This window comes from Drosophila arizonae, chromosome 2 (genome assembly GCF_054131065.1).
Source record: "Drosophila arizonae isolate 15081-1271.41 chromosome 2, UAZ_ARI_1.0, whole genome shotgun sequence".
NCBI classification, from domain to species: Eukaryota; Metazoa; Arthropoda; class Insecta; order Diptera; family Drosophilidae; genus Drosophila; species Drosophila arizonae.
This window is the reverse complement of record NC_142922.1, coordinates 5,870,875-5,895,963: the sequence shown is the minus strand read 5'-3', so window position 1 is coordinate 5,895,963 and position 25,089 is coordinate 5,870,875. Positions and strand designations below refer to the sequence as shown.

Sequence of the window (25,089 nt, the reverse complement as noted above, 5' to 3'; positions counted from 1 at the left end):
TTCAATTTATTTACAATTTAAAAAACTAAACTCAAAGTTATTATCCTAGTTATCCCAAAAAACTCAGATAAACCATACCCCTTACGTTACGTATTACGTAGCGTAAGCAATAGGAGCCGACTGATTCATCTCTTACGTTGCCTACTAGTTCAATTCAATATCCGGGAATAATATGGCGATCCGAAACTGTGAATGACAGACTGTGAATTTTATAGTTGCTGAAAATTTTATTTATTGGCCGAAAATTTACAACGGTAATACGCGAGTCTATTGTAAAATTATTGGATAACATATGCCCTATACGCTGTGCATGTTTTCATGTTTAAACGCAGTGTTAAATTAGTGATAAAGTGCATCGGAATAGCAGCGAAGAAAAATTTTCCCTTAGTTGCTTAATTTGCCTTCGTCGTCGTCCGCCTGCTATTCGACTTTGGCGTGCGTGTGATTGTGGTTTCGCTCAACTCAGTAGCGTCCTCTCGCTTGTGCACACACTGTGAGTGTCGCTGACTGGCTGGTTGGGCATTGTTATCTCGCTTTGGCGCGACATTCGCTCGGTTTCGTTCGCTGTAAAATGTGTAAAGTGATTTTTTGTCTGCGCTCGTTTGGGGCGAAGTCGAAAATGGTTGAAAAAGTTTTATAAATAATATATTGCAATTTAATATATACATAAATTGTAAATAATTTAAAATGCAGCACGTATCTTGCATTTATTTTGTGTACATGCTACGATTATATAAAGCAGAAAACCACGCTGTGTCAGCATCTAATCTGCCAATTGCGCATCGATTGGCCAACCACAAGGATAATCTTATATATTTTATAGATATATTTTGAAATAATTTGTGCTTTGCCTCGACTATCTACGCGTTTCTTACGTTTTTTTTTATTATGTTACCATCGTGAATTAAGCGAACGGAAAATTAAATGAGTGTATGTATGTATGTATGCATGAGCATATACTACATATGTACAACGGCGAACGAATGAGTGTGCAATGCTGAAGAAGTGAAAGAATGCGCAGCGTTGCCATACGGTCTCGATCTCCCTGTGCATGTGCATGAGAGTGTGTGCGGATGTGTGTATGAATGTGAATGTGCTTGTGTGTGTGCCTTTATTCACATATATGTATAATATATATATATATGTCTAATCTACCTCAATTCCTTAACAAAATCGATAAAAACGCAGCACGCTTTGTATAAGAATATTTAAAAATTACACGAAATTGTGTTTGGCGTTTTTGTCAATGGCAAAAAGTAAAAAAAAAAAATTTGAAAAACCTAAAAATGTCAAATTCGTTGAAGTAATTTATTATTTAATATTTTGTTAAAATTCGTATTTGTACACGACAAGCACGCGTGAATTGATTTCAAAGGAAGCCCAATCGAGACTAAAATGAATAATGATGCGAAAAATCATGATGGCGATGACTTGAACTTGAATCTAAATAGCGTGCGTCCTGCGTATTTAAACAAAAACAAAGCAAAGACAACTGCAAAACCAACAGCAGCTACAACAACATCAAGTGCAGTAACAACAACAACAGTAACAGTAACAAACCAAGTTAAAGCTAACAGCGCTGCATCTGCACAACGAATCGCAGCAGCGAAGAATAACAGCAACAACAACAACGTCAGACAGGTGAATTGTACCGGTACGCGAAACGCAGCCGCCCGAACCTCTATAGCGGCTGCGCTCATTGCGAACAACATCAAGAACACGAACACCAACGCCAACAATAACAACAACAGCAGTAGCAGCAACAATAGCAAGAAGAAGCATGAAGCGGCGTCTGTTGTTGCCAAGGATCTGACTAAGGCTACAACTGCAGCGACTGCAGCTGAGCTGACCAAACTGAAGAGCAGCAACAACAACAGCAACCCTAGTGTCAGGTTAAAAGTGAACAGCAACAAAAGCAGCGCGTTAGCCACAGCCACTGCCACTGCCAACAATACTAACAACAACAACAATAACACCAGCAAAATGTCTAAAACGGCTGCCAGCAAAACGAACGCGCAAAGCGATGCGGCTGCAGCTGCGGCTGCATTTGTTACAGCTGGCACCACAACCACAGCTACAGCCACGCCCACAGCCACGCCTATGCCCGCCACAACAGCAACAATAGCAACCACAACAACAATAACAACAGCAACAACAAGTGAAACGGCAACAATAAATGCGCCCATAGCAGCCGCTGTCGCTGCAAAATTCCGAGCGGCCATCGCCTCTGCGCCCGCTCCAGCACACGCGCCCGCTCCCACGCCCAGCAGCTCCAAGAAGACGCGCGCTGCATATGCGGCGATCAAGCGGCAGGTAGTAATGCAGCAGCAACAACAACAGCAGCAAACGCCTTCATCTGGAGCACTAGGCTCAGCCGCTAGCAGCAAGGACTCTGCGCATTTGAAATTTGCAGCGACGACGTTGCTGATGGGCGCAGCTGCCGCTGCGGCGGATAGCAATGCCGGCGCTGGCGCTGCTGTGGGACTTGGCCTGACGCCGCAGACGAGCAGCTCGAAATCCACAGCTGTGGCTGTGCTAAAAAAACTGAAGGATGTAGGCGCTATATCGAATGCCGCTGCCGCTGCTGCCGCCGCAGCAGCCGCTGCGAATCGAACGGCTGCCGCCGCCGCCTCGTCGTCCGCATCGTCCAACTCCTCGCCACTGTCGTCTTCGGTGGGCATTGTGAATGCATTCTCCTCAGCCTTGCAGAACATCATCACAACGGATACGGATACGGATACCGAGTTCTATCCCCAGCCTGTCACCACAGATCTTTCCGAATCTGAGGAGGAGTCTGTCTCAGAGGTGAGTCTATGTGAAGAATCACAAAAGTATTTTATATCCAGCTAATAACTGATCTCAATTATTTATTATTAATTGATTTGTGTAAATATTTGAAATCGTTGCTATTTTGATTTTAAGATGAAGGTTCAGTTAGTAGTTCAAGCCAGTAACCAATTTAACGAGCTCAAAATCAATTACAGAACAGGTGATTTAGAGCGAAGCTATTCTTATCCGTTTTAAAATGTTAAAAAATAAACATTTAGTATATTTTAGTATAGTTTTCTCTTAAGTTTAATCAAGACAAATATATTATTAACTAGGGCGAATAGAACACGTCATGATTTTACAGTTCATTATATTCATTTGTGATAAGATTAGGTTCATTAATACGAGCTACTTTGTATTTACTATTAATTTAAACAAATTACTTTGGGAGCTAAGTTCGAATATTATATTGTGGTAGATTAAATAATATACAAATTTGACATTAGTTAGAATATTGTTTATTTTCGTATATTTTACATTAATGAGAATACATTTTCTTCTTCTTGTCCTGCTACCTGTCTACCCATACATATATTGTCTTATTTGATATATTAATATAATAACATATCACACGTTCTAATGATTTCCTATAGATTTTATCTGAGCAGATTCTCGCATATATACACAACTAGAAACCTTTTCGAATTAAATTGATAAATCCGCCTTCCGATCTCTCTCTCTCTTTCTCCCTTTGTTAATGCTGTAAAACCCGTTTCAAGTAACAATTCGTTATGACTCGATTTCAGACGTTTTTCTTCACTCTGCGGTGCTTTGTGAATTATATTCGTTTATTCGTATTTTGTGTAAATACATGCATACAAAAATCAGCTGTGCAGCTGCATGGCTTGCATTTGTGTATGTGTGTGTATATGTATTTCTTTGTCTGGCCTTTTGTGGATATAGCACAGCGTGTACATGCACCGATACATACATATGTATATATAGCTGAAATTGTTGCCCACTTAGCCCGAAAGGTCATTAGCCAATTCTTTAGGATTTAAAAATGAAACGCGAAGTATATATATCATTTTTATAAAAATAAGTCATATAAATATATTTCACTATCTCGCAGTTGTTTATTAATGAATTACATTCAGTATGGTTTTTGTTTGTTATTCCGTTTCGTGTTGGGCTCCGCGTTGCTGTTGCAGGTTAATTTGACAGCGTTTAAATAGTCTGGCAACACCAAGCGACTGCTGCTTTTGTTGTTTTTGGCGAGTGAAATCGTGTGTGAAGAGCAATGGTGCAAAACTGCAAAAAAAATATATATATACATATATAAATAAATAAACAAGAAAAAAATTCAGCAATACAAAACATTTTAATAAAAATAAATAACATAAGTTTAAAAGTTATGCTCAACAAATACAATCTAAATAAAAAAAATGTTTGAGAAAGGTCAATATATAATTTGTAGATGTAACTTGCAAAATAATTAACTATTTAAAAAAAAACCGCACAGACGATTCACACGTTTTACATACATATCTTCATACAAACACACTCACGCACTCCAACGCCCGAAACAAGCAGAGAAAAACGCACGAGAAACCGAAAAAAAAGCATGTCGTGGCAGAGGCGGCGATTGAACTCGTTTAGGTTCTCTTTATATACATATGTACATATATTCTCTAAATACTTTTACGTGTGTTATTTATTTGTATGTAATTAATACCGTAGTATTCGATCATTAAAGGTTACGTCCAATAATTATTATCACTTGAGCATACGTATACTATTTAGGCATGTATGTATGTAGGTTCGATTCATAATTAAAGCACAATTTCCCCTCAATTTTGGACGTGTATTCAGTATATGTACATATATGTACAAATACTTAGTATATAATATCAATATATATACATACATATGTATATGCTATCACAGTGCACTAAATGGAAATGACTCATGCGATTTTTAAAATTCCAAAGAAACCGTTTCTCTGCCTCTCCCCTTTGGCTTGCAAATTTGTAATAAAAAACCAGCAAGCTGGCCAGCATACGCATACGCACACACACACAGCCCAATACAAGTATTTAATTTTGCATGAGTATTGACGTTTAAACGAAATAAAATGGAAATGGTAATGAATGAAAGCAAAAAGCACACTGGCAATAATAATTTGTTGGTTTTGTTTTTTGTTTTCCTTATTATTTGTGCTGCCACTGTCACATCGGTATCTGGCAACTCTGGCTGTAAGAAGATTCGCCGCATATTTTCAAACTAATTTATACACATGCATACATGTGTGTATAAAGAAGAGATAGGAAAAGGAAATCGAAACTTCTATTGAACAAACCTTGAGTGTGTGTGCTAGGGTAAATTAAAATTCAGTCTAATAGTACGCTTTGTAAATATAATCATATTTCCAGATCTTTGACAATTAAAATAACTCAAAAAATTCTTGTTCTAATTGCATTTAATATCTGACAACTACTCATATCACCCAAGAATGGTTCAATCGTCATTTTTTGATAATATAATGCGTCGTGCTTCAGTTAAAGATTTGGTACGGCGTGCAATAACCACCATGGACTTTGTGTTCCAGTCCTTTATTCAAGTAATATCAATATTTGTGTTTCGTTGCGTTCAACCTAAACAAATATCAAAACGCCAAGCGTCAATGCAATATTGTGCTGGTTTTTAATTAACAATATACATGCATTTTCATTCGCTTCAGTTATTTTTATTATTTATGTACGTCTCTTACGTTTCTCTTTATTTGTAGATCCTATTGGCATTCTTGTGTTTAAGGCCAGATCTCCTGGTAAGTTTCGCGTTATAAGTGCCTCTAAAAACAACCATAATCGAAGCGCAGCAAAACTAGTTAGCAATTTATTGATCGATAAATGCAAATTTCGATAATTAGCTATACTTACCCCAAACTAAACCAAATCAATCAAATCTTAACTTGCTGATTTGAAGGCGTAGAGCCAAAATTGGTTGGAAATAATGATTCAACCAACACAATTTACAATTTACGAACTATATTTATATTTTTGGCTTTAAGGCTAACCGCAAATTTATTTAACCCAAAAGCAAAAAGTGGGTTAATGTTAACAATAATAATAGTAATAGTAATAATAAAACCATCAATAATACTACTACTATCACCACTTCGATTCTGTAACAACACATAAAGCAACATATTGCTGGCCTTAGACAACAAGAATGTGCTCTTAAGTGCTCCACTGAATAGTTCTGCCTTTATTACTTCCAGCAAGTTCCAGCAACCTTCTTTACTCACCTTTTAACTGATGAGCACGAATATATATATTTAATCTGAATAGAACAAACAAATAATACAAATGCTACGTTTATGTTTTCAGGATGATATAGCCGAGTCTGATCACGATAGCTGTCCTCATGAGGAGGGCGAAGCGCGAGAAGACGATGATGAGACGGAAGAGGAATCTGAGGATTCAGATGAGTCTGAAGGTGATGACGAGGAAGAAGATGAAGAGATAGGTAAGCATATCAAAAAAATCCATATGAATTGAAAGTCAATGTAATATTTTTGTTCAATTGACAGACGTACTGCAAGATAACGATGCCGACGATGAGGACATCGACGAAGAGGACGATGAGGAGGATGCGCCAGAGGTCAAGAACTTCTTGCTTGAGCCCAACAACAAGCGGTCGAGCAATCTCACGGCCCTACTGGAGGCAGCCGCTAACGAGAAGGCCCCCGTTCTCCGGCACGCCACGCATGCGATCGACGAGACCAAGCAGGCGCTAACAAAAATGCGCTGTGCCAATAGTCCACGCGACAAGAAGTGAGTAACATCAATAAGAGCCATAGATTAGCAGCCATCCCATGTGGGGATGTGTGCATACGTTTCCTAAATTGGTGTGTAACTTTCAACTGAAATTTACAGTAGTGCTTTCTCGCGCAGCCTTGTCAACGCCTGCGCGGACAATGATGTCAACACTGTGAAACGGTTGCTGTGCAAAGGTAACTTGAACGAAGCAACTGCGTCCACGGATGAAGGCGAGTCGTTGTTGTCGATGGCTTGCTCGGCAGGATACTATGAGCTAGCACAGGTATGTATTCAATGTGATAAATACAGTGAAAAAAATGATAAAATACAGACATTGATAGATCCTATATAAACATATAAAACACTGCCTTACATTGTTCCAAGAATCATTAGCTTTTGAAATTAATTAAACCGATTCTATTTATACAAATCGGTTAGTTAAAGATCTTCCTGATCCAGCTGTGTGGCAATATCATTGCTATTGTGTTAGTGGCAACATCATATTCAACAGATTTGCAATTTGATGTCATCAAACTATCGATATTTCGATAAGGTACTAGAAACAGCTGCGCCATAAAAAAAACTAGGAGTCAGTAGAATTACTTTAGTATCAAGAAGAGCGCGAATTATGGTTGAACTTGAATTTAGTTTTAAGGCATTTAAGCGTTGTCAATAATCTAAACAACTGGAAATCTTCTTTAAAATAGGTTCTGCTAGCTATGTCAGCTGCCCAAGTCGAGGATAAAGGACAAAAAGACTCTACACCACTAATGGAGGCTGCTTCTGCCGGACACTTAGATATTGTTAAGCTGCTGCTTAGCCACAATGCCGATGTAAATGCGCACTGTGCAACTGGTAATACACCGCTAATGTTTGCGTGTGCTGGTGGCCAGGTGGAAGTTGTGAAAGTACTGCTCAAACATGGCGCTAACGTTGAGGAGCAAAACGAAAATGGACATACACCGTTGATGGAGGCTGCCTCTGCGGGTCACGTCGAAGTAGCTAAGGTAATAATTTTAATACATTCGATATATGTTTATTATTTTTAAAATACATATTGAAAATAGCAAGTGATTAGAATCCGAGATTTGATTATTTTGTGGGCCGATTTCGAAAATCGAGTTACTGATTTTGAAATTTTGAAACGCAAATATCATGATTTAGTTTGATCTTATCTGATGCATGAATTGTTATCATTGTACTTGTATGCGTATTATTTATACAACGACTAATTGAAAATAATTATATTGTAGGTACTGCTTGAACATGGTGCCGGCATTAACACCCACTCGAATGAGTTTAAGGAAAGTGCTCTCACACTAGCCTGCTATAAGGGTCATCTAGATATGGTACGCTTTCTGTTACAAGCTGGCGCAGATCAGGAGCATAAAACCGATGAGATGCACACGGCACTAATGGAGGCTTCAATGGATGGACACGTGGAGGTGGCGCGCTTGTTGTTAGACTCTGGAGCGCAAGTTAACATGCCAACTGATTCATTTGAGTCTCCGCTTACGCTGGCTGCCTGTGGTGGTCATGTGGAGCTTGCAACGCTGTTAATTGAGCGCGGTGCCAACATTGAGGAGGTCAACGATGAGGGCTACACACCTCTGATGGAGGCGGCACGCGAAGGACATGAGGAAATGGTGGCTCTGCTGCTTGCCAAGGGAGCCAACATTAATGCCACCACTGAGGAAACCCAAGAAACTGCCCTTACACTTGCCTGTTGTGGCGGTTTTAGTGAAGTGGCCGCTTTCCTAATAAACGGAGGCGCTAATTTAGAGCTCGGCGCCTCCACGCCCCTCATGGAAGCCGCACAGGAAGGTCACACCGATTTGGTGCGATTCCTGCTGCAGAATAAGGCAAACGTTCATGCGGAGACGCAAACCGGAGATACAGCACTAACACATGCCTGCGAGAACGGCCATACGGATGCTGCCGGTGTGCTCTTGTCGTATGGTGCCGAACTGGAGCACGAGTCGGAAGGCGGGCGAACCCCGCTTATGAAGGCTTGTCGTGCCGGTCACTTGTGCACCGTAAAATTCCTTATTCAAAAAGGCGCCAATGTAAACAAGCAGACGACCAGCAATGATCACACTCCGCTTTCGCTGGCGTGTGCTGGTGGTCATCAGTCAGTGGTTGAATTGCTGCTCAAAAACGGTGCCGATCCCTTTCACAAGCTCAAGGATAACAGCACTATGCTGATCGAGGCCTCTAAGGGTGGTCACACACGTGTTGTGGAGCTGCTCTTTCGCTACCCCCATATTTCACCCACAGAACTGTCTCCCGGCACAAGCGCGCAGTCAGTTAATCACATGCGTCAGCAAAAGTTGCTGCAGCAGCAGATACAGCAACAGATGCAGATGCAACAGTTGAATGCCCCTCCTGGCCTGCACGAGGTGTCCGAGGCAGCACGTGCCAACAACCAGCAACTGTTATATCAGCAGCAATTCACCGGAAATGGCCCTAGCAATATTGTGGCCCTGGGAACTGGTGATTTTCTGGATGCCGGTGAGCTTCAGCTGACGGCGGCCTCTGCTGCTAGCATTACCGACGCGTCAGCGACAGAGGAATACGTCTCTACAATGGGTGGTGCCGGTGGCGGTGGAATTGATTTGACCACGCTGAGCGCACAACAGCAGGAAGGCCTTATTGCCAAATCACGGCTGTTTCACTTGCAGCCGGGATTTGAGCAACATCAGCAAACGACACTGCCGCCAACTGGTGCCCAGCTAGTGCCCTGCAAGCACTATGACATGGACCACATCAACTCCCTAACACCTCCACAAAAGGCTCCACCAGCGCCACCTGTTCTCTTGCACACCGTTTGCCAGCAACCCGTACCGCAGCAGCAACAACAACAGCAGCAACCAAAGCTCAAGGGACTTGGGTCGCGCAAGAATCGTCAGCAGGTCGTATGTGAGAAAACAACTGACTCCCCATTGGAGGGAATTGATTTGCCACTGGAACAGATTTCTCAGCAAATACGCTCACAACCGCTGGGTGAAGACGAGACGCATCAGCACGAGCAGATATTAGTCTGTTCTGCAGATGAATCGCGATTGCCGAGAAGGCGGGGTTTTGATGCGCCCGGCGATGGTAACGATGGCAGCGATCCGACATTGGAAACAAGTCAAAAAGGTAAAGGTAAACGGACATACGCCACAAATACCATATGCTTAACAATCTATTTCACTTTTAGTTGCCGGAGCCAGTGATAGCACTCAGAATACACTCAATGCGAGCGAAAATGGCTCTCAAATTCCAGCGGTAAGAACGAGATGATTTATAGTATAATTGTGCTCATTATTAATGTATGCAATGATTTTATTCGACCAGCTCAATACCAGTGGCTCTGGCGCCATTACCCACTCCTCGGAAGTGCTGCAGAGCACCGCAATTAGCGATCGACCCAAGGTCAAAGCCAGCAATAAAAACAATCGTAAGCAGGCGGCCACATTAGCAGCGCGTGCATCTACAGCAACTGGACAGCCGGGCCAGAATCAAATGGTCTCCTTCTTCAACAATTTGGTAAGCATTAGTACAAATATTTAATTAGTCTATATCATGTCAACCAAAGCACAACAAAAACAAAAACAAATTGATCGTTTTTGAAAATTGATTGTGGTTTAGTTTATTTTTTGTTTTCATACAAATTACATGTTGCTTAGAAACTTACACTTACCCAATGAACTCTTTATACAAATAATAGCAATTGCAACAGCAAAAGGAACTTCAATTGCAACAACAAATGCAGCAGACGCAGTTAAAATTCCAGCAACATCTGCAGTTGCATCATCATCAGCAGCGCGCCGCGTCTCTTGTGGACTACTCAAATTCTCCGGCCTCACCGATGGCTTCACCAACCGGGTGTGGCGGCAACAGCTTTGCCGAACAGCAACCGCCCATGGAAGGTGCCAGCAGTGAAGTGCTGCATCAAAAGTCTGCCATGGAGGACTTTCGAGGTCTGCTTGAAACGGCGGTTAATGAGTCAATGAGCGCTCATTCCTTGGTCCGCTTCAATGACAAGCTGGCCAGTGCTTCGCAGTTAAAGTTCTTCAAGGAGGGCTGGCAGATGCACAATTTTTTTGGCGAACAGCCCAAGTCACCCACTGAAACGCCGCCCGAAATGGAGGAGACGATCATGTCGCCAAATATGGAGCGGGTTGAGAACCGGGCTGAAATGAAGAATCTGGCAACACTCTGCTCCGCAGCAGCCATGGCCGCCCAGGTAACAGCGACAAATAAGGAAATCGATGAAATTGTCACCGACATCGAAAGTGAGGAAGGCGAGGCTGACGGCGAAGAAAATACCTTGCCACCAGAACCTATTGAGCTGACGGATACTATAATAGAGGAGGAGGTCGTAGATGATGACGATGATGATGATGAAGATGATCCGGATACCCAGAGCGGCGAAATCGATAAGCTTAACTACGATGATGATGATGCGGATGCTGAAGTTGACTACATAGACGAAGATGATGGCAACGATGATAACGACGGAGGCGATGACGACGAAGACGATGATGAGTTCTTCTTGGATGTCAATGTTGCCGTCGGCGATCAGAACGACACTAACTCGAAAAGTGGGGCAGCTCTGCGACCAAAATTACGCAAAATGTCAACAAGACTGGAGAACTTATCATTATGCGACTTTCGTCAGGATTTGCCGAACTCTGAGCTAATACATATGCTTCCCCTTAAGGCAACGGCCGTTAACAATGCTGCTCTGAATAGTCTCCTCCAGCAACAGCTGGCAGCAGCAGTGCATGCTAAGGCTCACAGCCAACAACAGCAGAACGCTGAGCAGTGTGGTAAGTGCTAACAAATAATTGTATACAACAATTGTGTAACGGGTCTGAATTGAATTTATGACAACAGATGATGGAACACCTGCGGCTGCAGCTGGGGAGCTATACGCTGGCCTCGAGCATTTTGCCAGCGATGGAGCTGATGGAGGACAATATGAAATAACTGGTGAAATGGAGGACATATTCCTGGTAATAAAACATTTTATATCCTGTGTTTGCAAATGTGATGACTAAATCTGCTTTCAACTTGGTATTTTGTAGGAACTGGCCAGCAATCTGCAATGTCCAGAACTCGCAGAGTTCAGCCTTAATCAGATGTGCAAGGGCAGATTCTCCGGCCATTGGTCTCAGTCGTCTGGCAAATGGAGTGGACAGGAGCAGCTATTGGCAGCAGCAGCCGCTGCAGCGGATGCGCAACAGCAGCGTCAGGCGAATCTCGTTCTTCTGGACTATCCTATCCAGGCACAGCAAGCACTGCAACAGCGTTTGCTTGACGCTGATGATCTACAGAATATGCAGGTAAGGCTGCATGATTAGCGATGATTAACTGTTGAAATTAATATGTGGATTATGTTTCATTCTGGACAGCACCAACAGACATCAGTTGCATTACTACCGTTCTCTGCAGATAGTGCCGCAGCTGGTGTTGCCACACAGCCGCAGCAGCAGCAGCAGCAGATTCACTCAACACTGCCCAATAATGCCGAGTTCCAGCTGCAGCATCAACAGCAGCAAGTTACATTGGAAGGGGATCCAGAGTTAAAGCAGCAGTTGCAGCAACTGCAACAGCAACACTCGAGTGCACGCATTATTAAAGCCGTTGCAGCGGCAACCGGCCAACAGCAACAGCAACTCCAGCAGCCTTCTGCCAACTTCGTCTATAATGTGGAGAGCGGGGACAAAAACGCACCGCCAGTTCAGTTCTTGTTCCAACTGCCGCCGGCCATGACACAACAACCGCAGCAGCAACAACAACAACCGCAGCAGCAACAACAACAGCAGCAGCAACAACAACAACAGCAGCAGCAACAACAACAACAGCAGCAACAGCAGCCGCCGATATCTGATCAATCAACAGATCTTCAGCTGCATCAACAACAGTTACTGCAATGTGAGCAAAAGCAACAGCATATGTTCCAGCAACGCGCCGAGCGACTAATCCAGCAGCAACAACAGCGACCGCCCACACAGACCGAATTGGAGCAGGTGGCGCAAGAGTTGCTGCTGCAGCAGCGGCAATCACCTGCCGTCGGTTCAGTTGTTGGAGTCCAGGCGATGCCCATATCACAGAGCCTCAAGCAGAAGCACTTAAATTTGCAAGAGCAGCTCTTGATGCATCCACCACCACAAATGCAGGCACCCACATGTGTGCAGCACCAGGTAAGTGCCCCTAAACTAGAATTCACTTGATCCATTATAATTAATTTATTCGTTCGAATTTACAGGTGTCCACACAGACTCATGCAGGCTCCGTTGTTGTGCCCCAGCAATTCACTCAGTTTGCACTTCAACAACAGCAACAACAGCAGCAGCAAACCCCACAACAGCAGCAGCAGCAGCAAAATGAGCTATCAATTTGGCCAATGTCCACGCCCAATGCACCGGCAGTGGGTGCAGCAACTGGTGCAACCAAATCAATGCCCGGGGGCATTGCCAAGAAGGCAATTGACAAGCAATCTCGAAAGGATCGACGCTGTTCTGGATTTCGTCAAACACCAGCTGGTAGTCAAGGTAAATATCATATGGGGCTAACCACCGCCAAGACACTCTGTTAATTGTAAAATATTCTCTTGATCGAACAGTCAACACCAATCAACATCAGCAGCCGGTGACAACAGCAACGGCGGCGGCAGCAGCTGCAGCAGCAGCAGCGGCGGCAGCCCAGCAACAGGCTCAACTACAAAATCAACTGGCTGTTGCAGCCGCTGCAGCCGTTGATAAAACTATTGAGATTGACTCGGAAACGGAATCCAATCATGATACGGCTTTAACGCTGGCTTGCGCTGGTGGACACGAGGAGTTGGTTGAGCTGCTGATCAGTCGAGGAGCGAATATCGAGCATCGCGACAAGAAGGGTTTCACGCCTCTGATATTGGCCGCCACCGCGGGCCACGAGAAGGTCGTGGAAACTCTGCTCAAGAATAATGCCGAGTTGGAAGCGCAATCTGAACGCACCAAGGATACACCATTATCATTGGCGTGCTCCGGTGGACGCTATGAGGTTGTCGAGCTGCTGCTAGGAGTTGGCTCAAATAAGGAGCATCGCAATGTATCGGACTATACTCCACTGAGCTTGGCCGCCAGCGGCGGATATGTGAATATCATCAAGCTGCTGCTTAATCACGGCGCCGAGATCAATTCCCGTACTGGCAGCAAACTGGGCATCTCACCGCTAATGTTGGCTGCCATGAATGGGCATACGGCAGCGGTTAAGCTTCTCCTGGATCAGGGATCTGATATCAACGCACAGATTGAGACAAATCGCAATACAGCCCTCACGCTCGCCTGCTTCCAAGGGCGTCACGAGGTGGTCAGTTTACTGCTCGATCGTCGCGCAAATGTCGAGCATCGCGCAAAAACCGGTCTAACGCCCCTCATGGAGGCCGCATCTGGTGGCTATATTGAAGTGGGGCGTGTACTGCTCGATAAAGGAGCCGATGTAAACGCGGCGCCTGTGCCCACGTCTAGGGATACGGCACTCACTATTGCCGCCGACAAGGGACACCAAAAGTTCGTGGAACTGTTGTTGTCGCGCGGTGCCAGTGTGGAGGTGAAGAACAAGAAGGGCAACTCTCCTCTATGGCTGGCAGCCCACGGTGGTCACTTGAGTGTGGTAGAGCTGCTGTACAATCACAATGCAGACATTGATTCCCAGGACAATCGGCGCGTCTCCTGCCTGATGGCCGCTTATCGCAAAGGCCACACCAAGATTGTGAAATGGATGGTACAGTACGTGTCCCAGTTTCCGTCAGACCAGGAGATGATCCGCTTCATCGGCACTATTAGCGACAAGGAGCTGATTGAGAAATGCTACGATTGTATGAAAATCCTGCGAGCCGCTAAAGAAGCACAGGCGGTCAAGGCTAACAAGAATGCATCCATATTGCTGGAAGAGCTCGACTTGGAGCGTACGCGCGAGGAGAGTCGCAAGGCGGCCGCTGCACGTCGTCGTGAGCGCAAGAAGAAGAAGAAAATGGAAAAGAAAGAGGAGAAAAGACGCCAACAGCAGGTCAACAATGGACCAAACGCTGGAGACGACGATCAACAAGGCGACGACGACGATGCCAGCGACAATGAAAAGGACGACGACACGGACAAGGAGGAGGATGATGAGGAAGCGCCGCCTGCACGCGAAGAAGGCGATTCAGGCATTGATCAGGGCTCCTGCTCCAGTGGCGATACAAAGGCCGCGCGTGTCACGTCTAACCAGGCGGACACTGCCAATGTCAACGGTGGCAGTGGCAACACCTCAGCCAAAAAGACTAAAAAGCAGCAGCAGAAAAACAAATCACAACAACAACAAATTCCACCCAGCAACGAAGCAGCCGCCTCAACTCCTGCCGCGGCGCCAGTGGCGTCCACGCCCAACGCAAAGAATGGCGTTGCGATTAAAAAGGCGACAACTACGGAAAGCTCCAAAGTGCCCTCCGGTAGCAATCAGCAATCAGCTGGTCAGCAAGCAAAGCGCCAGCCGGATACCAAAAAGGAGGAACCCGTTGTCGCAACAGCAGCAGCAACCTTACCTGCAGCCGTTATTCCTACTAACAATAGTAGCAAGAAAGCAGCTAAGGAGACTGTTAGCAACAAGCGAGAGAAGGAAAATCTGGCACCGAAGGAGACAATACCAGCGCCCAAGCCTCAAACACCTGGTTCGGGCAGCAAGCTGCTGCCGGTTAGCAATGAGTCCGTCAGCAACATTGCAACCCGGAAGGATGGCGGAAAGTCAACGGAAATCAAATCTGTGACTGGCTCTGCTCCTCAGGCCAAGCGCAGCGAAATCGATGGCTGGAAGGAGGTTGTGCGGAAGAGCAGCGCCCAGCAAATGACAGTTGTTAGCTCTGCAGCTGGTGGTGCTTCCTCGATTGGAGCTGGCGGCGCTAATAGCGCCAACTTGACGCCAAACAATTCGACAACCAGCGTGAACAGCGGCAGCGCCGGTCAGCACCATCACTCGGTAAGCAGTTCTAGTGCCAGCTCGTTGGCCACCTCCGTGCCGGAGATGACCTGCAAAAAGGTTCAGGTACCGGTGAATGCCATATCACGGGTAATTGGACGCGCCGGGAGCAACATAAATGCAATTCGTGCCAAAACGGGCGCTCACATAGAGGTTGAGAAACAGGGTAAAAATCAGTCGGAGCGCAGCATTACCATTAAGGGCTTGGCCGACGCCACCAAGCAGGCGCATTTGCTGATCGTGTCGCTTATCAAGGATCCCGATGTAGACATCTTGCAGATGTTGCCTCGCATCAACAGCAGCATCAAGGCCGGCAGCACAGTGCCACCGGTGACTGCAACTAGCAGCAGTGGAGCCGCTCAAATGTCTGTTGGCACTTGGGATAATCGGACGGCTGCCGTGACTGTATCGAGCACAACGGCTACGGGTAACTATTCCTCTGCTGCATCCACAACATCCACATCGTCGAGCTCCTCGGCAAGCTCAACGCCGGCCGTCGCTTATAGTAACGCTCAAGGCCAAAATGCCAAGCAATTGCAACAGGCGCCTGCCAGCGGTGCTAAAGCATCAAGTGCACGCGGTGGTGCATCCAAGTCGAATGCCGCAGGCGGCAAAGCGTCCAGCTCAACGCGGGGCCAGAGCAGCCGGGCATACAGTAGTACCCAGCCGCAATCTGCACGTGGAGGTGCATCCACTTCGTCCACCTCCAACGGCGTGGCATCCACATCATCTTCGAAAACAAAACAGGAAAATGGCAACACGCTCAAGTTAATAACTTCGTTTACTAATCAGAAGAGCTCTGCTGCAGCACAAGGCAAGTCCACACAAAGTTTTGCCATGAAGGTGGCGCCAAGTGCAGCACAGTCGCCCAAGAAACTGGATGCACCTGGCAGTGTCGGCAACACCAGTGGACGCAGCAGTGGTGGTGTGGTTGTTGCGCCTTTCGGGCGTGGCAAGCCTGTGGGCGGCGCAGCTGCAGCTATTTCGCAGCTGGGCAACAGCAACAATAACACATTGGCTGGACCAATTGGCACCTTCAACGTGGCCGATGTGGCCGCCGTTAATGCTGCCGCAGCGGCCGCTGCAGCCAGCAACAGTAACAGCAGCAACAGCAGCAACAACAACAATAATAATGCTAGCAACAACAATGGAAAGCCTCATGCAGTGACGCCCATTGCGCCACCCAACAAGCGAATTTCCTCGCCCGTACCGCAGAATCTGCAGCAGCAACAACAGCAACAGCAACAGCAGCAGCAAAACCAACAGCAACAACAACAATTACCACAACAGCAGCAGCAGCAGCAGTCGTCTCAACTGCATCAGCTCCAGCAACAACAAGTGCATCAGCAGCAGCCAACTCAAGCGAACACCAACCAACAGAATTTGGTCATCAATACGAACGTGTTGAACGATATGATGGCTGCCGATAGCTTCAGTGCTCAACTGGCTGCGAAACTGTCCAGTGCTTATTCCCTGTTCAGCGATTACCAGCAATCGCAGTGGGGTAAACTGGCTGTGGATGGAAATGCGGGCGGTGCTGCAGCCGGCACAGGCAATGCTACTGGCTGCGGCTTGAATGCCATGGTGGGCGATGTGTTGCCACAGGCTGACGCCTCCAAGGCGCCGGGCTACAATCGCAACATACTCAGCTCTCCTGTGGGCAGCTCAAAAGCCTCCTCGAATCATTCAACCTCGCCGCCGGTGGGCAATGCAGCGATGCCAATGCAACAGCAGCCTCCGAGCAGCCAACAGAGCGTGCAGCAAGCGCTCAACATAATCACCAGTGGAGCTGGGGTCAGCGCAACAGCAGCCAGATCACCATTGGTGGCCGAGCCTACAGCAGGCGCCAACGGAGTTGCTTCATCGGGAGTGGTAACTGTCAATGGCACCCAGAGTCACGGTGATAACAATAATGCGACAGCCGCTCACTCGCCTGGCGTCATCAAGCCCCCAACAGCACCAATTCAGAGGCCTTCGATTCCTATGCAAATGCAATCTGCACCAGAACCTACAGCCGGCGGGAATTTTGGAACGGTGCCCGCTTTAGCAGCAGCGGCTGCAATAGCCAATGCAGCAATAATTGATCGGCAGGTTCAGGACATGCAGCGTCTGCAGCGTCTTTATGACAAAGTGGGGACGCCTCAGCAACCGCATAACTATCCAATGGAGCCCTCAAGTCTCCACCATATGGTCGATGGCATCATGCGACTGAATCCGCGGGCAACTGTCTTCGGTCAAGGCAACAAGGCGCCGCCACAGCAACAACCTAGTGGCAACAATCAGGCGCCGAACGCACAACAGTCCAATATGTTTGCCAATCAGGGCCGACAGGCGCCTGGCGCACGCCAGCAGCCCGTGGGCGGTGCAGCTGCTGTGGCACAGCAGCGGTGGTATGGCGGCGCCTTAGAGTATCCAGCTTACAGTGGACGCGACATGCTGCATTTGGAGAATGGCGGCGGCCTAGCTGGCTTGAGCTCACCATCTGCCATGTCACCCAACCATGATGACATACGCAAGATGCCGCGCCCCATTGGCACCGAGCGCGCAGCAGCCTCATGGAAGTATAACAACTACAATGTGGCCGCGACGGCGCTTAACATGGATGAGACTCTGGTCAATATGCATGTGCCGTGGGCGAATGAGCACAAGGCGCAGCCACCAGGCTTACAGCAGCAACAGCAACCGCAGCAACCACCCAATTGGCTGAAGCAGCAGTATAGGCCATATAACAATGGTCCTTATCCGCAGCACGAGCCGATGAACGTAAGATATTCTTCACAAAACAATGAAATACCAAAATAATAACTGTTAATTGTTGCCACCATTTAGATGCCTATGGATTATCACAACATGCCGCAGCAGCCGCCACCGCCGCCTCCGCAGCAGCAACAACAGCACGTTAATCTAATACCGCCGTCGTACGTCTTTCAGCACTTCGCCCACGGCGCTGACGATGTGTCCTCGCATTTGCCCAACAAGGTGGAGCCCTGGGAACACCATGATAAACACGTAAGTGTATACAACCTAAGTCAGCCAATTTCATTCTGATTGGGTTTCTGTATATTTATATATATACAGCAGCCCTGGGCAAACTATACCACAAACTGGTCAAATTGATGCGCCAGCGAAAAGGAAGCAGCGGCTAGTGAATGGACATCGGGCTAGCATGCTGCAACGAACTTGGTCAGATCGGGTTGCATCTGATCAAATCTTATCGGATTAGACTATATATAAAACAAGGAAAAGTCGTTGCCAATACACATGAAAGGAATGCACAACAATACAATGCCGGGCATAGTCGTCGTGAAAATGTAAATGCCAATGGATGGCTCGATTGTTTTTCACATTTTCTGGGCGAATGCACTGACGAAAACATACTTCATACTCTCACTAGATACAGTGTACACACACACGTACAGCTACACGCCCCCACCCATAGGTATACACAAAATTACACTTTTAAATTCAGTGAAGCATAGAAACCCCTTGGCCTCGTTAATTACTAGTTTACAATTTAAGTTTTCATTACGTCGAGCAACTATTTAAATTTACAGGTAACTTGGTTTGGCAAAAAAACGTACGATTAGAACAACAAGAACAGGCTCATAATAAACCTCCTGCCCTTACACACACACTCTCTCTCCCATACACACGCAGAACAGGCTCGTACATCTACTGAATACACACACGAATATATATATATGTATGTATATATAAATATGTATATATATAATGATATATATATGTATATATATGTATATATGTATATATATACACCCGATAAACAGAAATCCTAGAAAAATTATATATTATTTATTTTAAATGTAATTTGAATAATTTGATATTCCTTGAAGTAAACAAATGTATAACTTATATTATTTCCAAGCGCTAAATTGGTCGAAAAAATGTGATGAAGATTAAGCCAACACACATTTAATTTTAAGCTAGTTCTACTCAGTCATATGAAATGAAAATTATAATTAAAATGAAATTTGAGAAATTTGAACACATTTAACGAGCATCTACACAAACACACTCTTACACATACATGTGGATATACATACATACATGCATAGTTAATATTATATAATAAAAACATCTCGTTTTGAACATTTAAACTGTAAATCTAGGCGCGCACTTTCTTTGTTTTAGAAAAAAGTCAACTTCTTGATAAGGCGACAGGTTGAACTTGTTCTTAGGTCCTAGCTAGAGCCGCAGACTGCGTAAAAAAAGAGAAAAACGATACTAAAAGCAATAAGATACGCTTGCAGCAACAATAACAGCAAAATTACTTAAATGCTATAAATTACACATGCATAAGCATTAAACAGATTAAACAGATACTTACAACTACCTACACTAAACTGTTAAAACATTTTGCGAAAATTCTACGAAAAAAAAATGAAGCAAATACATACAAATTACTTACGTATTTAGCTAAGAACAAATTACACACACACATAAAACTTACACACCTTTATACAAAGGGAGAAAAACAAAATTTTAGATTTCTTTTTTTGTTTGTATGACATTTTGTGTTGTAATTTTTGGAGTATTTTTTGGTTCTCGTCAGATTTCATAGGGAACGGATACTAAAAATGTAGCTAGTAGAAATTCAAATTGCTTAATTAACTTAACGTAAAGCAAACGTAAAACAAAAGCATACAATTTAATATTCCATTTAAAGAAAGATTAAAACAAAAACCAACAACTTTTCAAATGCATAAACGACGTAAAAGATAAATGGCTTGCCAAATTTTAAATGCTTATCCGACACACTACGAGTAGAAGGTCTTAGAGATAGAGCACAACAATACATAGCATAGAATGTGTTTCCACAAAAGATACGAAACTATACAAGAACAACAACAACAACAAAACCCACAAAATATGTAAAAATACACTTGATAAACAAACGAAAACAAAAACAAATACTTGATGAATGATGATGAGCAACGTGGGCGCTGATTGGTCAAAAACGCGCCGTGTTGCAGTAATTGCTTTGTAAAATGAATAATATATATCTATAATATATATAAAATATATATATACACACACATATATATATATATATATATATATATATATATATATATATATATATATATGTATTCAAAGACAAACCACATACGCATATACATATGTGTGCGTATGTAAACAAGTTTGCGCTACATTGCCTATACACTTGCATAGAAACACAGACAATTGAAACAAAAACAAAATGATGAAAACGATGATATGAAATTACCTTTAACTGCGTTAAAGCCTAAATAATCTAATAGAATAAAAAAGAAAATAACCGATATAACGTTTTTTTTTGCCTGTTTGGTTTGTTTTGTTTCAAACATTGTTTTAGCTGCAAGCAAATTATGTAATGAATGCAAAATGCAAAGATTCGTTGATGAAAAACAAACAAAAATGTCACACACCGCACCCATAAATACATATGCATACATATGGACACAAACACAAACACACCAGGCGGATCATTAAAAAAAAAAAAACAAGCCAAGCTGAGTTAAATAGCTGCTTGTGCAGAAAACAGCCGTTATTTAGATTCTTTATCGACAGCAAAGCAGAATAATATAGATTTTTTTCATGCGAAAAAAAATATGAAAAATGAAATTCATAGATTTATTAATTTAAAATTTAAAAATACACACAAAGTACTTCAAATATGAATTATTTTGAAGTATGCATGCAGAAAACAAAAACTAAAAATATAATAAAAAAAACTACATACATATATGATATACATACATACTATACGGATTATTATTACTCTTATAATTATTATTGTATTGAAGGAAAAATATAAGAACATTAAACAGCATAAATAAAAAATACATGACTTTTTGTTGTTTGCTGGGTTTTGTGACCATTTATTATAACTTTTAGAAAGTTTTGAACAGTTAAATTGTTATTAACGGGAGCTTCTTATACGAATGGCTCAATAGTGAACTCAACCGCCGAACAGGGAGTTGTTAAGTCGAAGGCCTGAAGCACACTTGGATGCAGCACTCCAATTCTGCCGATGACGGCGTCGTTGTACATGACATTCGCGCACCGCCCGGGGAAGTAGCTGGGATCTGTTCCGAGCAAGTGGATATGAGTTAGTTTTTGAGCATCAAGTTTCAGTTAAAGTCTCACCTTCAGTAGCCTGGAGATAGTAGCCTTTGTCGGCGCCGCCCGTCTTCCAGGGCACAGAGAGCACCTGCATGACACGATCCAGCAGCCCGTGAACCACTTCAAATCCGGCGCTCTTGTTGCAGTTAACCGCACACAGACGTCGCTCGTTGCGAGCACCAACCTCTGCAGCTTCGTCTGCCAGCACCACATCGCTAATCTCGAACAGTTTCATTGGCAGCGGCATCTTACGATTTGCCACCAGAGTTTTTAACAGGCCCGGTAGCAGGGTGGTGCGCACCACTTGGAATTCCAATGTCTTGGGATTACCTATATGGACAGCAGGCAGGGCCTCGATCTTTTTGTTAAGCTTGAGCGCTATGTCGTCGCGTGAGCAAAGCGTGAAAGTGAGAGCCTCCGTGAAGCCAGCCTGTGCCACCTGTTCGCGCAGCTGCTCCGTTAGTTTGTTAAGTGGAAACTGTTTGGCGATTTGCATAAAGGCTGGCAATGATTTCTTGATGTTATTGTAGCCAAAGGCAATGGCGACGTCCTCGTAGACATCGCAGGCATGTATGACATCATGGCGTGTTGGTGGAATCTTCACGTTTAGTGAGTCACTATCCTTGGCATCAACCTCGGTTTCCAGATACATACGGGTCAGCATGTCCGCCAGCTTGCTGGCCGGTTCGTTGATGCCAATGTATGCGTTGGCTCGTTTCACTGATATACGCTCTGTGCGCACGGCCAGCTCTGGATAGGAAATGATGGTACCATCAGTTTGTACCACATCACATGGCTCGACAGTAAACTTCTTAGCGCAGTGCTCGGAGAAGAGGCATACAATTGTGTCCAGCACAACCTTGGCTTTGGTCAAATCCGTGGCAGTGCATTCGATGAACACATTTTTGGTTTTTAGCGAAATTTTCGAGTGATCTCCGTTGATAATTGGTGGCAGCGACAGAACCACACGATTGGCATCGTAAATCACTGGGTAAACGGGTGAATCGCGTATGATGGGCAAATATTGTTTCAGCTGTGCGTGCGTGGCATAAAAGTCCATGAGTTGAACACCGTTCAGCTCTTGTGTTTGGTTTAACGGAACAAATTTGATTTGCTCCGGTGGCAGGGCCTCATAACTGAAGGGTCCTTTTATGGTGTCCAGATCGTGAGTGCCAATGGCGACCAAAGTACGTTTGCGGCATATATTCTGATGCAGCTTGTCCTGCAGATCGATAAAGCTATTATAGGAGTCCTGCGTAAAGGTAACATTTCGCAGCACTGCGGCCACAGCAAACGGACGAATTTGCGCTGTGGAAGGATTGATTTTCAGCACTTGGCGCTGCGCCGGTTCCACAAACTCAAATTTAGGCGGCTTCACTCTATAGCATTAATTTGTTTTATGAATATTGGAATTTTTGGGTAGTCGTTTTTCTACTCACTTGCCCTGAAAGACTCGCAGAGCCGTAACCAATCCTTCCAAACAAAGCAAATCATACCGATTAGCCGGTATATCAATCCTGTAAATGATTTCCTCGCTGGCATCCGCTGCTGCCGCAACATCGCCTTGCTCTTTGGTGAGCATTTGCTTCTCTGTTGTCTGCATCGAATGTATTGAATGGTGAAATTGTATTTATTATTTAGTAGTATACTCCAATTGCTTACCACTTCATCCAGCTCCAGGCCGAAGGCGAAACACAGTTCTTGGAACTCATCATCGGCTAGTGAAAGGATTAAACATTAAAACTGAAAATCCACGTGGACTGCTGCCGGTCAACTTACTGTATTTCTTGCCGAGTGCATCAAAGAGCAGATCACGCTTAACTCCAATTGTAGGCATTGTGATAATTTAAATAAATTACAGATATCTCCTTAGATTTGCAATTTCTTAATTTTATATTTTAAGAAATATTAAAAAAGATTTGTTTGATTAGAGTGTGTACACACCTAATTTATAAATTTATTGGGAAAATGTTATTTAACATAACACCAGAATAACATGAGTGGATTTTGTGAATGATGAAATTATGATTTAAGAATGCTGCATCTTTAAACACTGGTTGCAAGAATACACATATTAATGAAAATATCTATTAATGGGTAGAACATGTAAATTATAAAAAACAGCCCTAAGCATTAAATAATCGTTATGTTTGAATTTAACAGAGTAAGCTTATAATTCACAATAGAGATGAACGATTACACTATCGATTAACACCAGCAGCAATAAAATTTGTATTTTTTTCAGTTAATTAAATTTAAAAAATATTTTATATTTTTAAAAGATTCTGCAAATATAAAAATTGACACAAGACATTGTGAAATGTTTTTTTTTGTTCTTTACAAAAATAATCCTTTTTTTACAAAAACGTGTCTTAAACACCATATGCCACCAGTTTAACTGATGGATAATTTAAACTCCAAAGTTATATTCAGTTGGACATACGTTGTCAATAAAAAAAATAAAATAAAAATGCCACACACTGCGTGTTGTTGTGTTGCTTATACGGATTCCAAATCGGCTGAAAAAAGTGTATACTGGTGGCAGCTGTTGTTATCGCCTGGCGCTGCATTTCCAAACTGTCCACACAAGAAATCGGAAGTAAAAAGCGTCTCACTTTTTTAGTACTCGATATTTTTATTATATATTTTATTTTTCATTTTAGAGCGAAAGCAGTCGGTACGAGGTGTTTAGATAGAACACTGTCGACAAAATACAGCGAAAACTGGATCGATCTCAAGGCAACTTAAGCAATTAAGAAGGCAACGCGACGTCAAGCGAGCTCCTTGGCAGACGCGCGTCAGACGGGTAACAAAAAAAAGTATGAAGCGCGTGTGGCCAAAAAGTTAATGAAGCGTTAAAAAATGAACTTGTGGTCATAAAAAAGATGCGACTCATTTTAAACAGTTATAAGCTGATCTGGGCCTTAACGAAAACGGTTGCGACACCATGAATGATATAAATATATTGTTAATCAGCCACTGTCGTCCGAATATTTGCTTAGGAAGCAACTCAGAATTGACTAATATAACCAAGTCCATCTATTCTATACTCCGCATTTTATAAAATTCCTTTCTCCACCTCTAAGGTGAACAAGAACAAGTTAGTCGGACATACCCAATGAAATCACATTCGTATTTTTATTTTTAAATATGCATTATTGGCTTCAACATATATTCCATTTGTGATCTATTTCCCTCATAAATATGTATTAAGATGAGCATTTTTCCACAGGATTTTCTTCAGTTTGTTTCTCATTTTTTTGGGCTGTGCCCAAAGGAATAATCAATTTAAAAACGCCTTCAACTGCTCTCTGTTGCATTTTTCATAAGCATGTCCTTGCGCAGAGGCTTTGTGTTTGTTTGTTCAACCCTTGAAGAGATTGAT

General features: G+C 43.7%; 2 protein-coding genes and 1 long non-coding RNA gene across 10 annotated transcripts; 1 reads left to right on the top strand and 2 right to left on the bottom strand.

The window, feature by feature from the left end:
- Positions 1-95: 95 nt before the first annotated feature.
- On the top strand, positions 96-20,702 carry mask (multiple ankyrin repeats single KH domain). Of its 8 annotated transcripts, none has more exons than XM_089462928.1 (18): positions 96-254; positions 1,354-2,805; positions 5,558-5,596; positions 6,159-6,297; positions 6,362-6,605; positions 6,726-6,873; positions 7,298-7,597; positions 7,844-9,731; positions 9,793-9,860; positions 9,930-10,121; positions 10,303-11,407; positions 11,475-11,593; positions 11,666-11,923; positions 11,993-12,784; positions 12,850-13,135; positions 13,207-18,341; positions 18,408-18,587; positions 18,657-20,702. In XM_089462928.1, the coding sequence occupies exons 2-18, from the start codon at positions 1,396-1,398 to the stop codon at positions 18,693-18,695; spliced, it is 12,342 nt and encodes a 4,113-aa protein (XP_089319054.1). In that variant the 5' UTR covers positions 96-254; positions 1,354-1,395; the 3' UTR covers positions 18,696-20,702. The 8 variants fall into 8 exon arrangements, with proteins under 8 accessions (XP_089319054.1, XP_089319052.1, XP_089319053.1 ...); XM_089462926.1 differs by having other exon boundaries at positions 6,711-6,873; XM_089462927.1 differs by having other exon boundaries at positions 6,708-6,873; positions 18,660-20,702.
- On the bottom strand, positions 3,850-4,982 carry LOC149270238 (uncharacterized). Its single transcript, XR_016268693.1, has 2 exons — positions 4,697-4,982; positions 3,850-4,080 (listed from the first exon to the last, which is right to left on the bottom strand). It is a non-coding gene; the product is annotated as an uncharacterized LOC149270238 (long non-coding RNA).
- Positions 20,703-20,902: 200 nt separating the features above from the next.
- On the bottom strand, positions 20,903-23,677 carry beta-PheRS (phenylalanine--tRNA ligase beta subunit). Its single transcript, XM_018005478.2, has 5 exons — positions 23,484-23,677; positions 23,367-23,422; positions 23,144-23,301; positions 21,729-23,083; positions 20,903-21,667 (listed from the first exon to the last, which is right to left on the bottom strand). Exons 1-5 carry the CDS (start codon positions 23,539-23,541, stop codon positions 21,516-21,518), a joined length of 1,779 nt encoding a protein of 592 aa, XP_017860967.1. The 5' UTR covers positions 23,542-23,677; the 3' UTR covers positions 20,903-21,515.
- Between the last annotated feature and the right edge of the window lie 1,412 nt (positions 23,678-25,089).

Bases quoted from the DNA above. Each gene is read 5' to 3' on its own strand.
- mask (XM_089462923.1), top strand. From the start codon at position 1,396: ATGAATAATGATGCGAAAAATCATGATGGCGATGACTTGAACTTGAAT. The intron at 6,874-7,297 runs GTATGTATTCAA...TCTTTAAAATAG, and splicing joins GATACTATGAGCTAGCACAG to GTTCTGCTAGCTATGTCAGC. The intron at 9,732-9,792 runs GTAAAGGTAAAC...TTTCACTTTTAG, and splicing joins ATTGGAAACAAGTCAAAAAG to TTGCCGGAGCCAGTGATAGC.
- beta-PheRS (XM_018005478.2), bottom strand. From the start codon at position 23,541: ATGCCTACAATTGGAGTTAAGCGTGATCTGCTCTTTGATGCACTCGGC. The intron at 23,423-23,483 runs GTAAGTTGACCG...TCCTTTCACTAG, and splicing joins TGCACTCGGCAAGAAATACA to CCGATGATGAGTTCCAAGAA. The intron at 21,668-21,728 runs GTGAGACTTTAA...TGCTCGGAACAG, and splicing joins CTATCTCCAGGCTACTGAAG to ATCCCAGCTACTTCCCCGGG.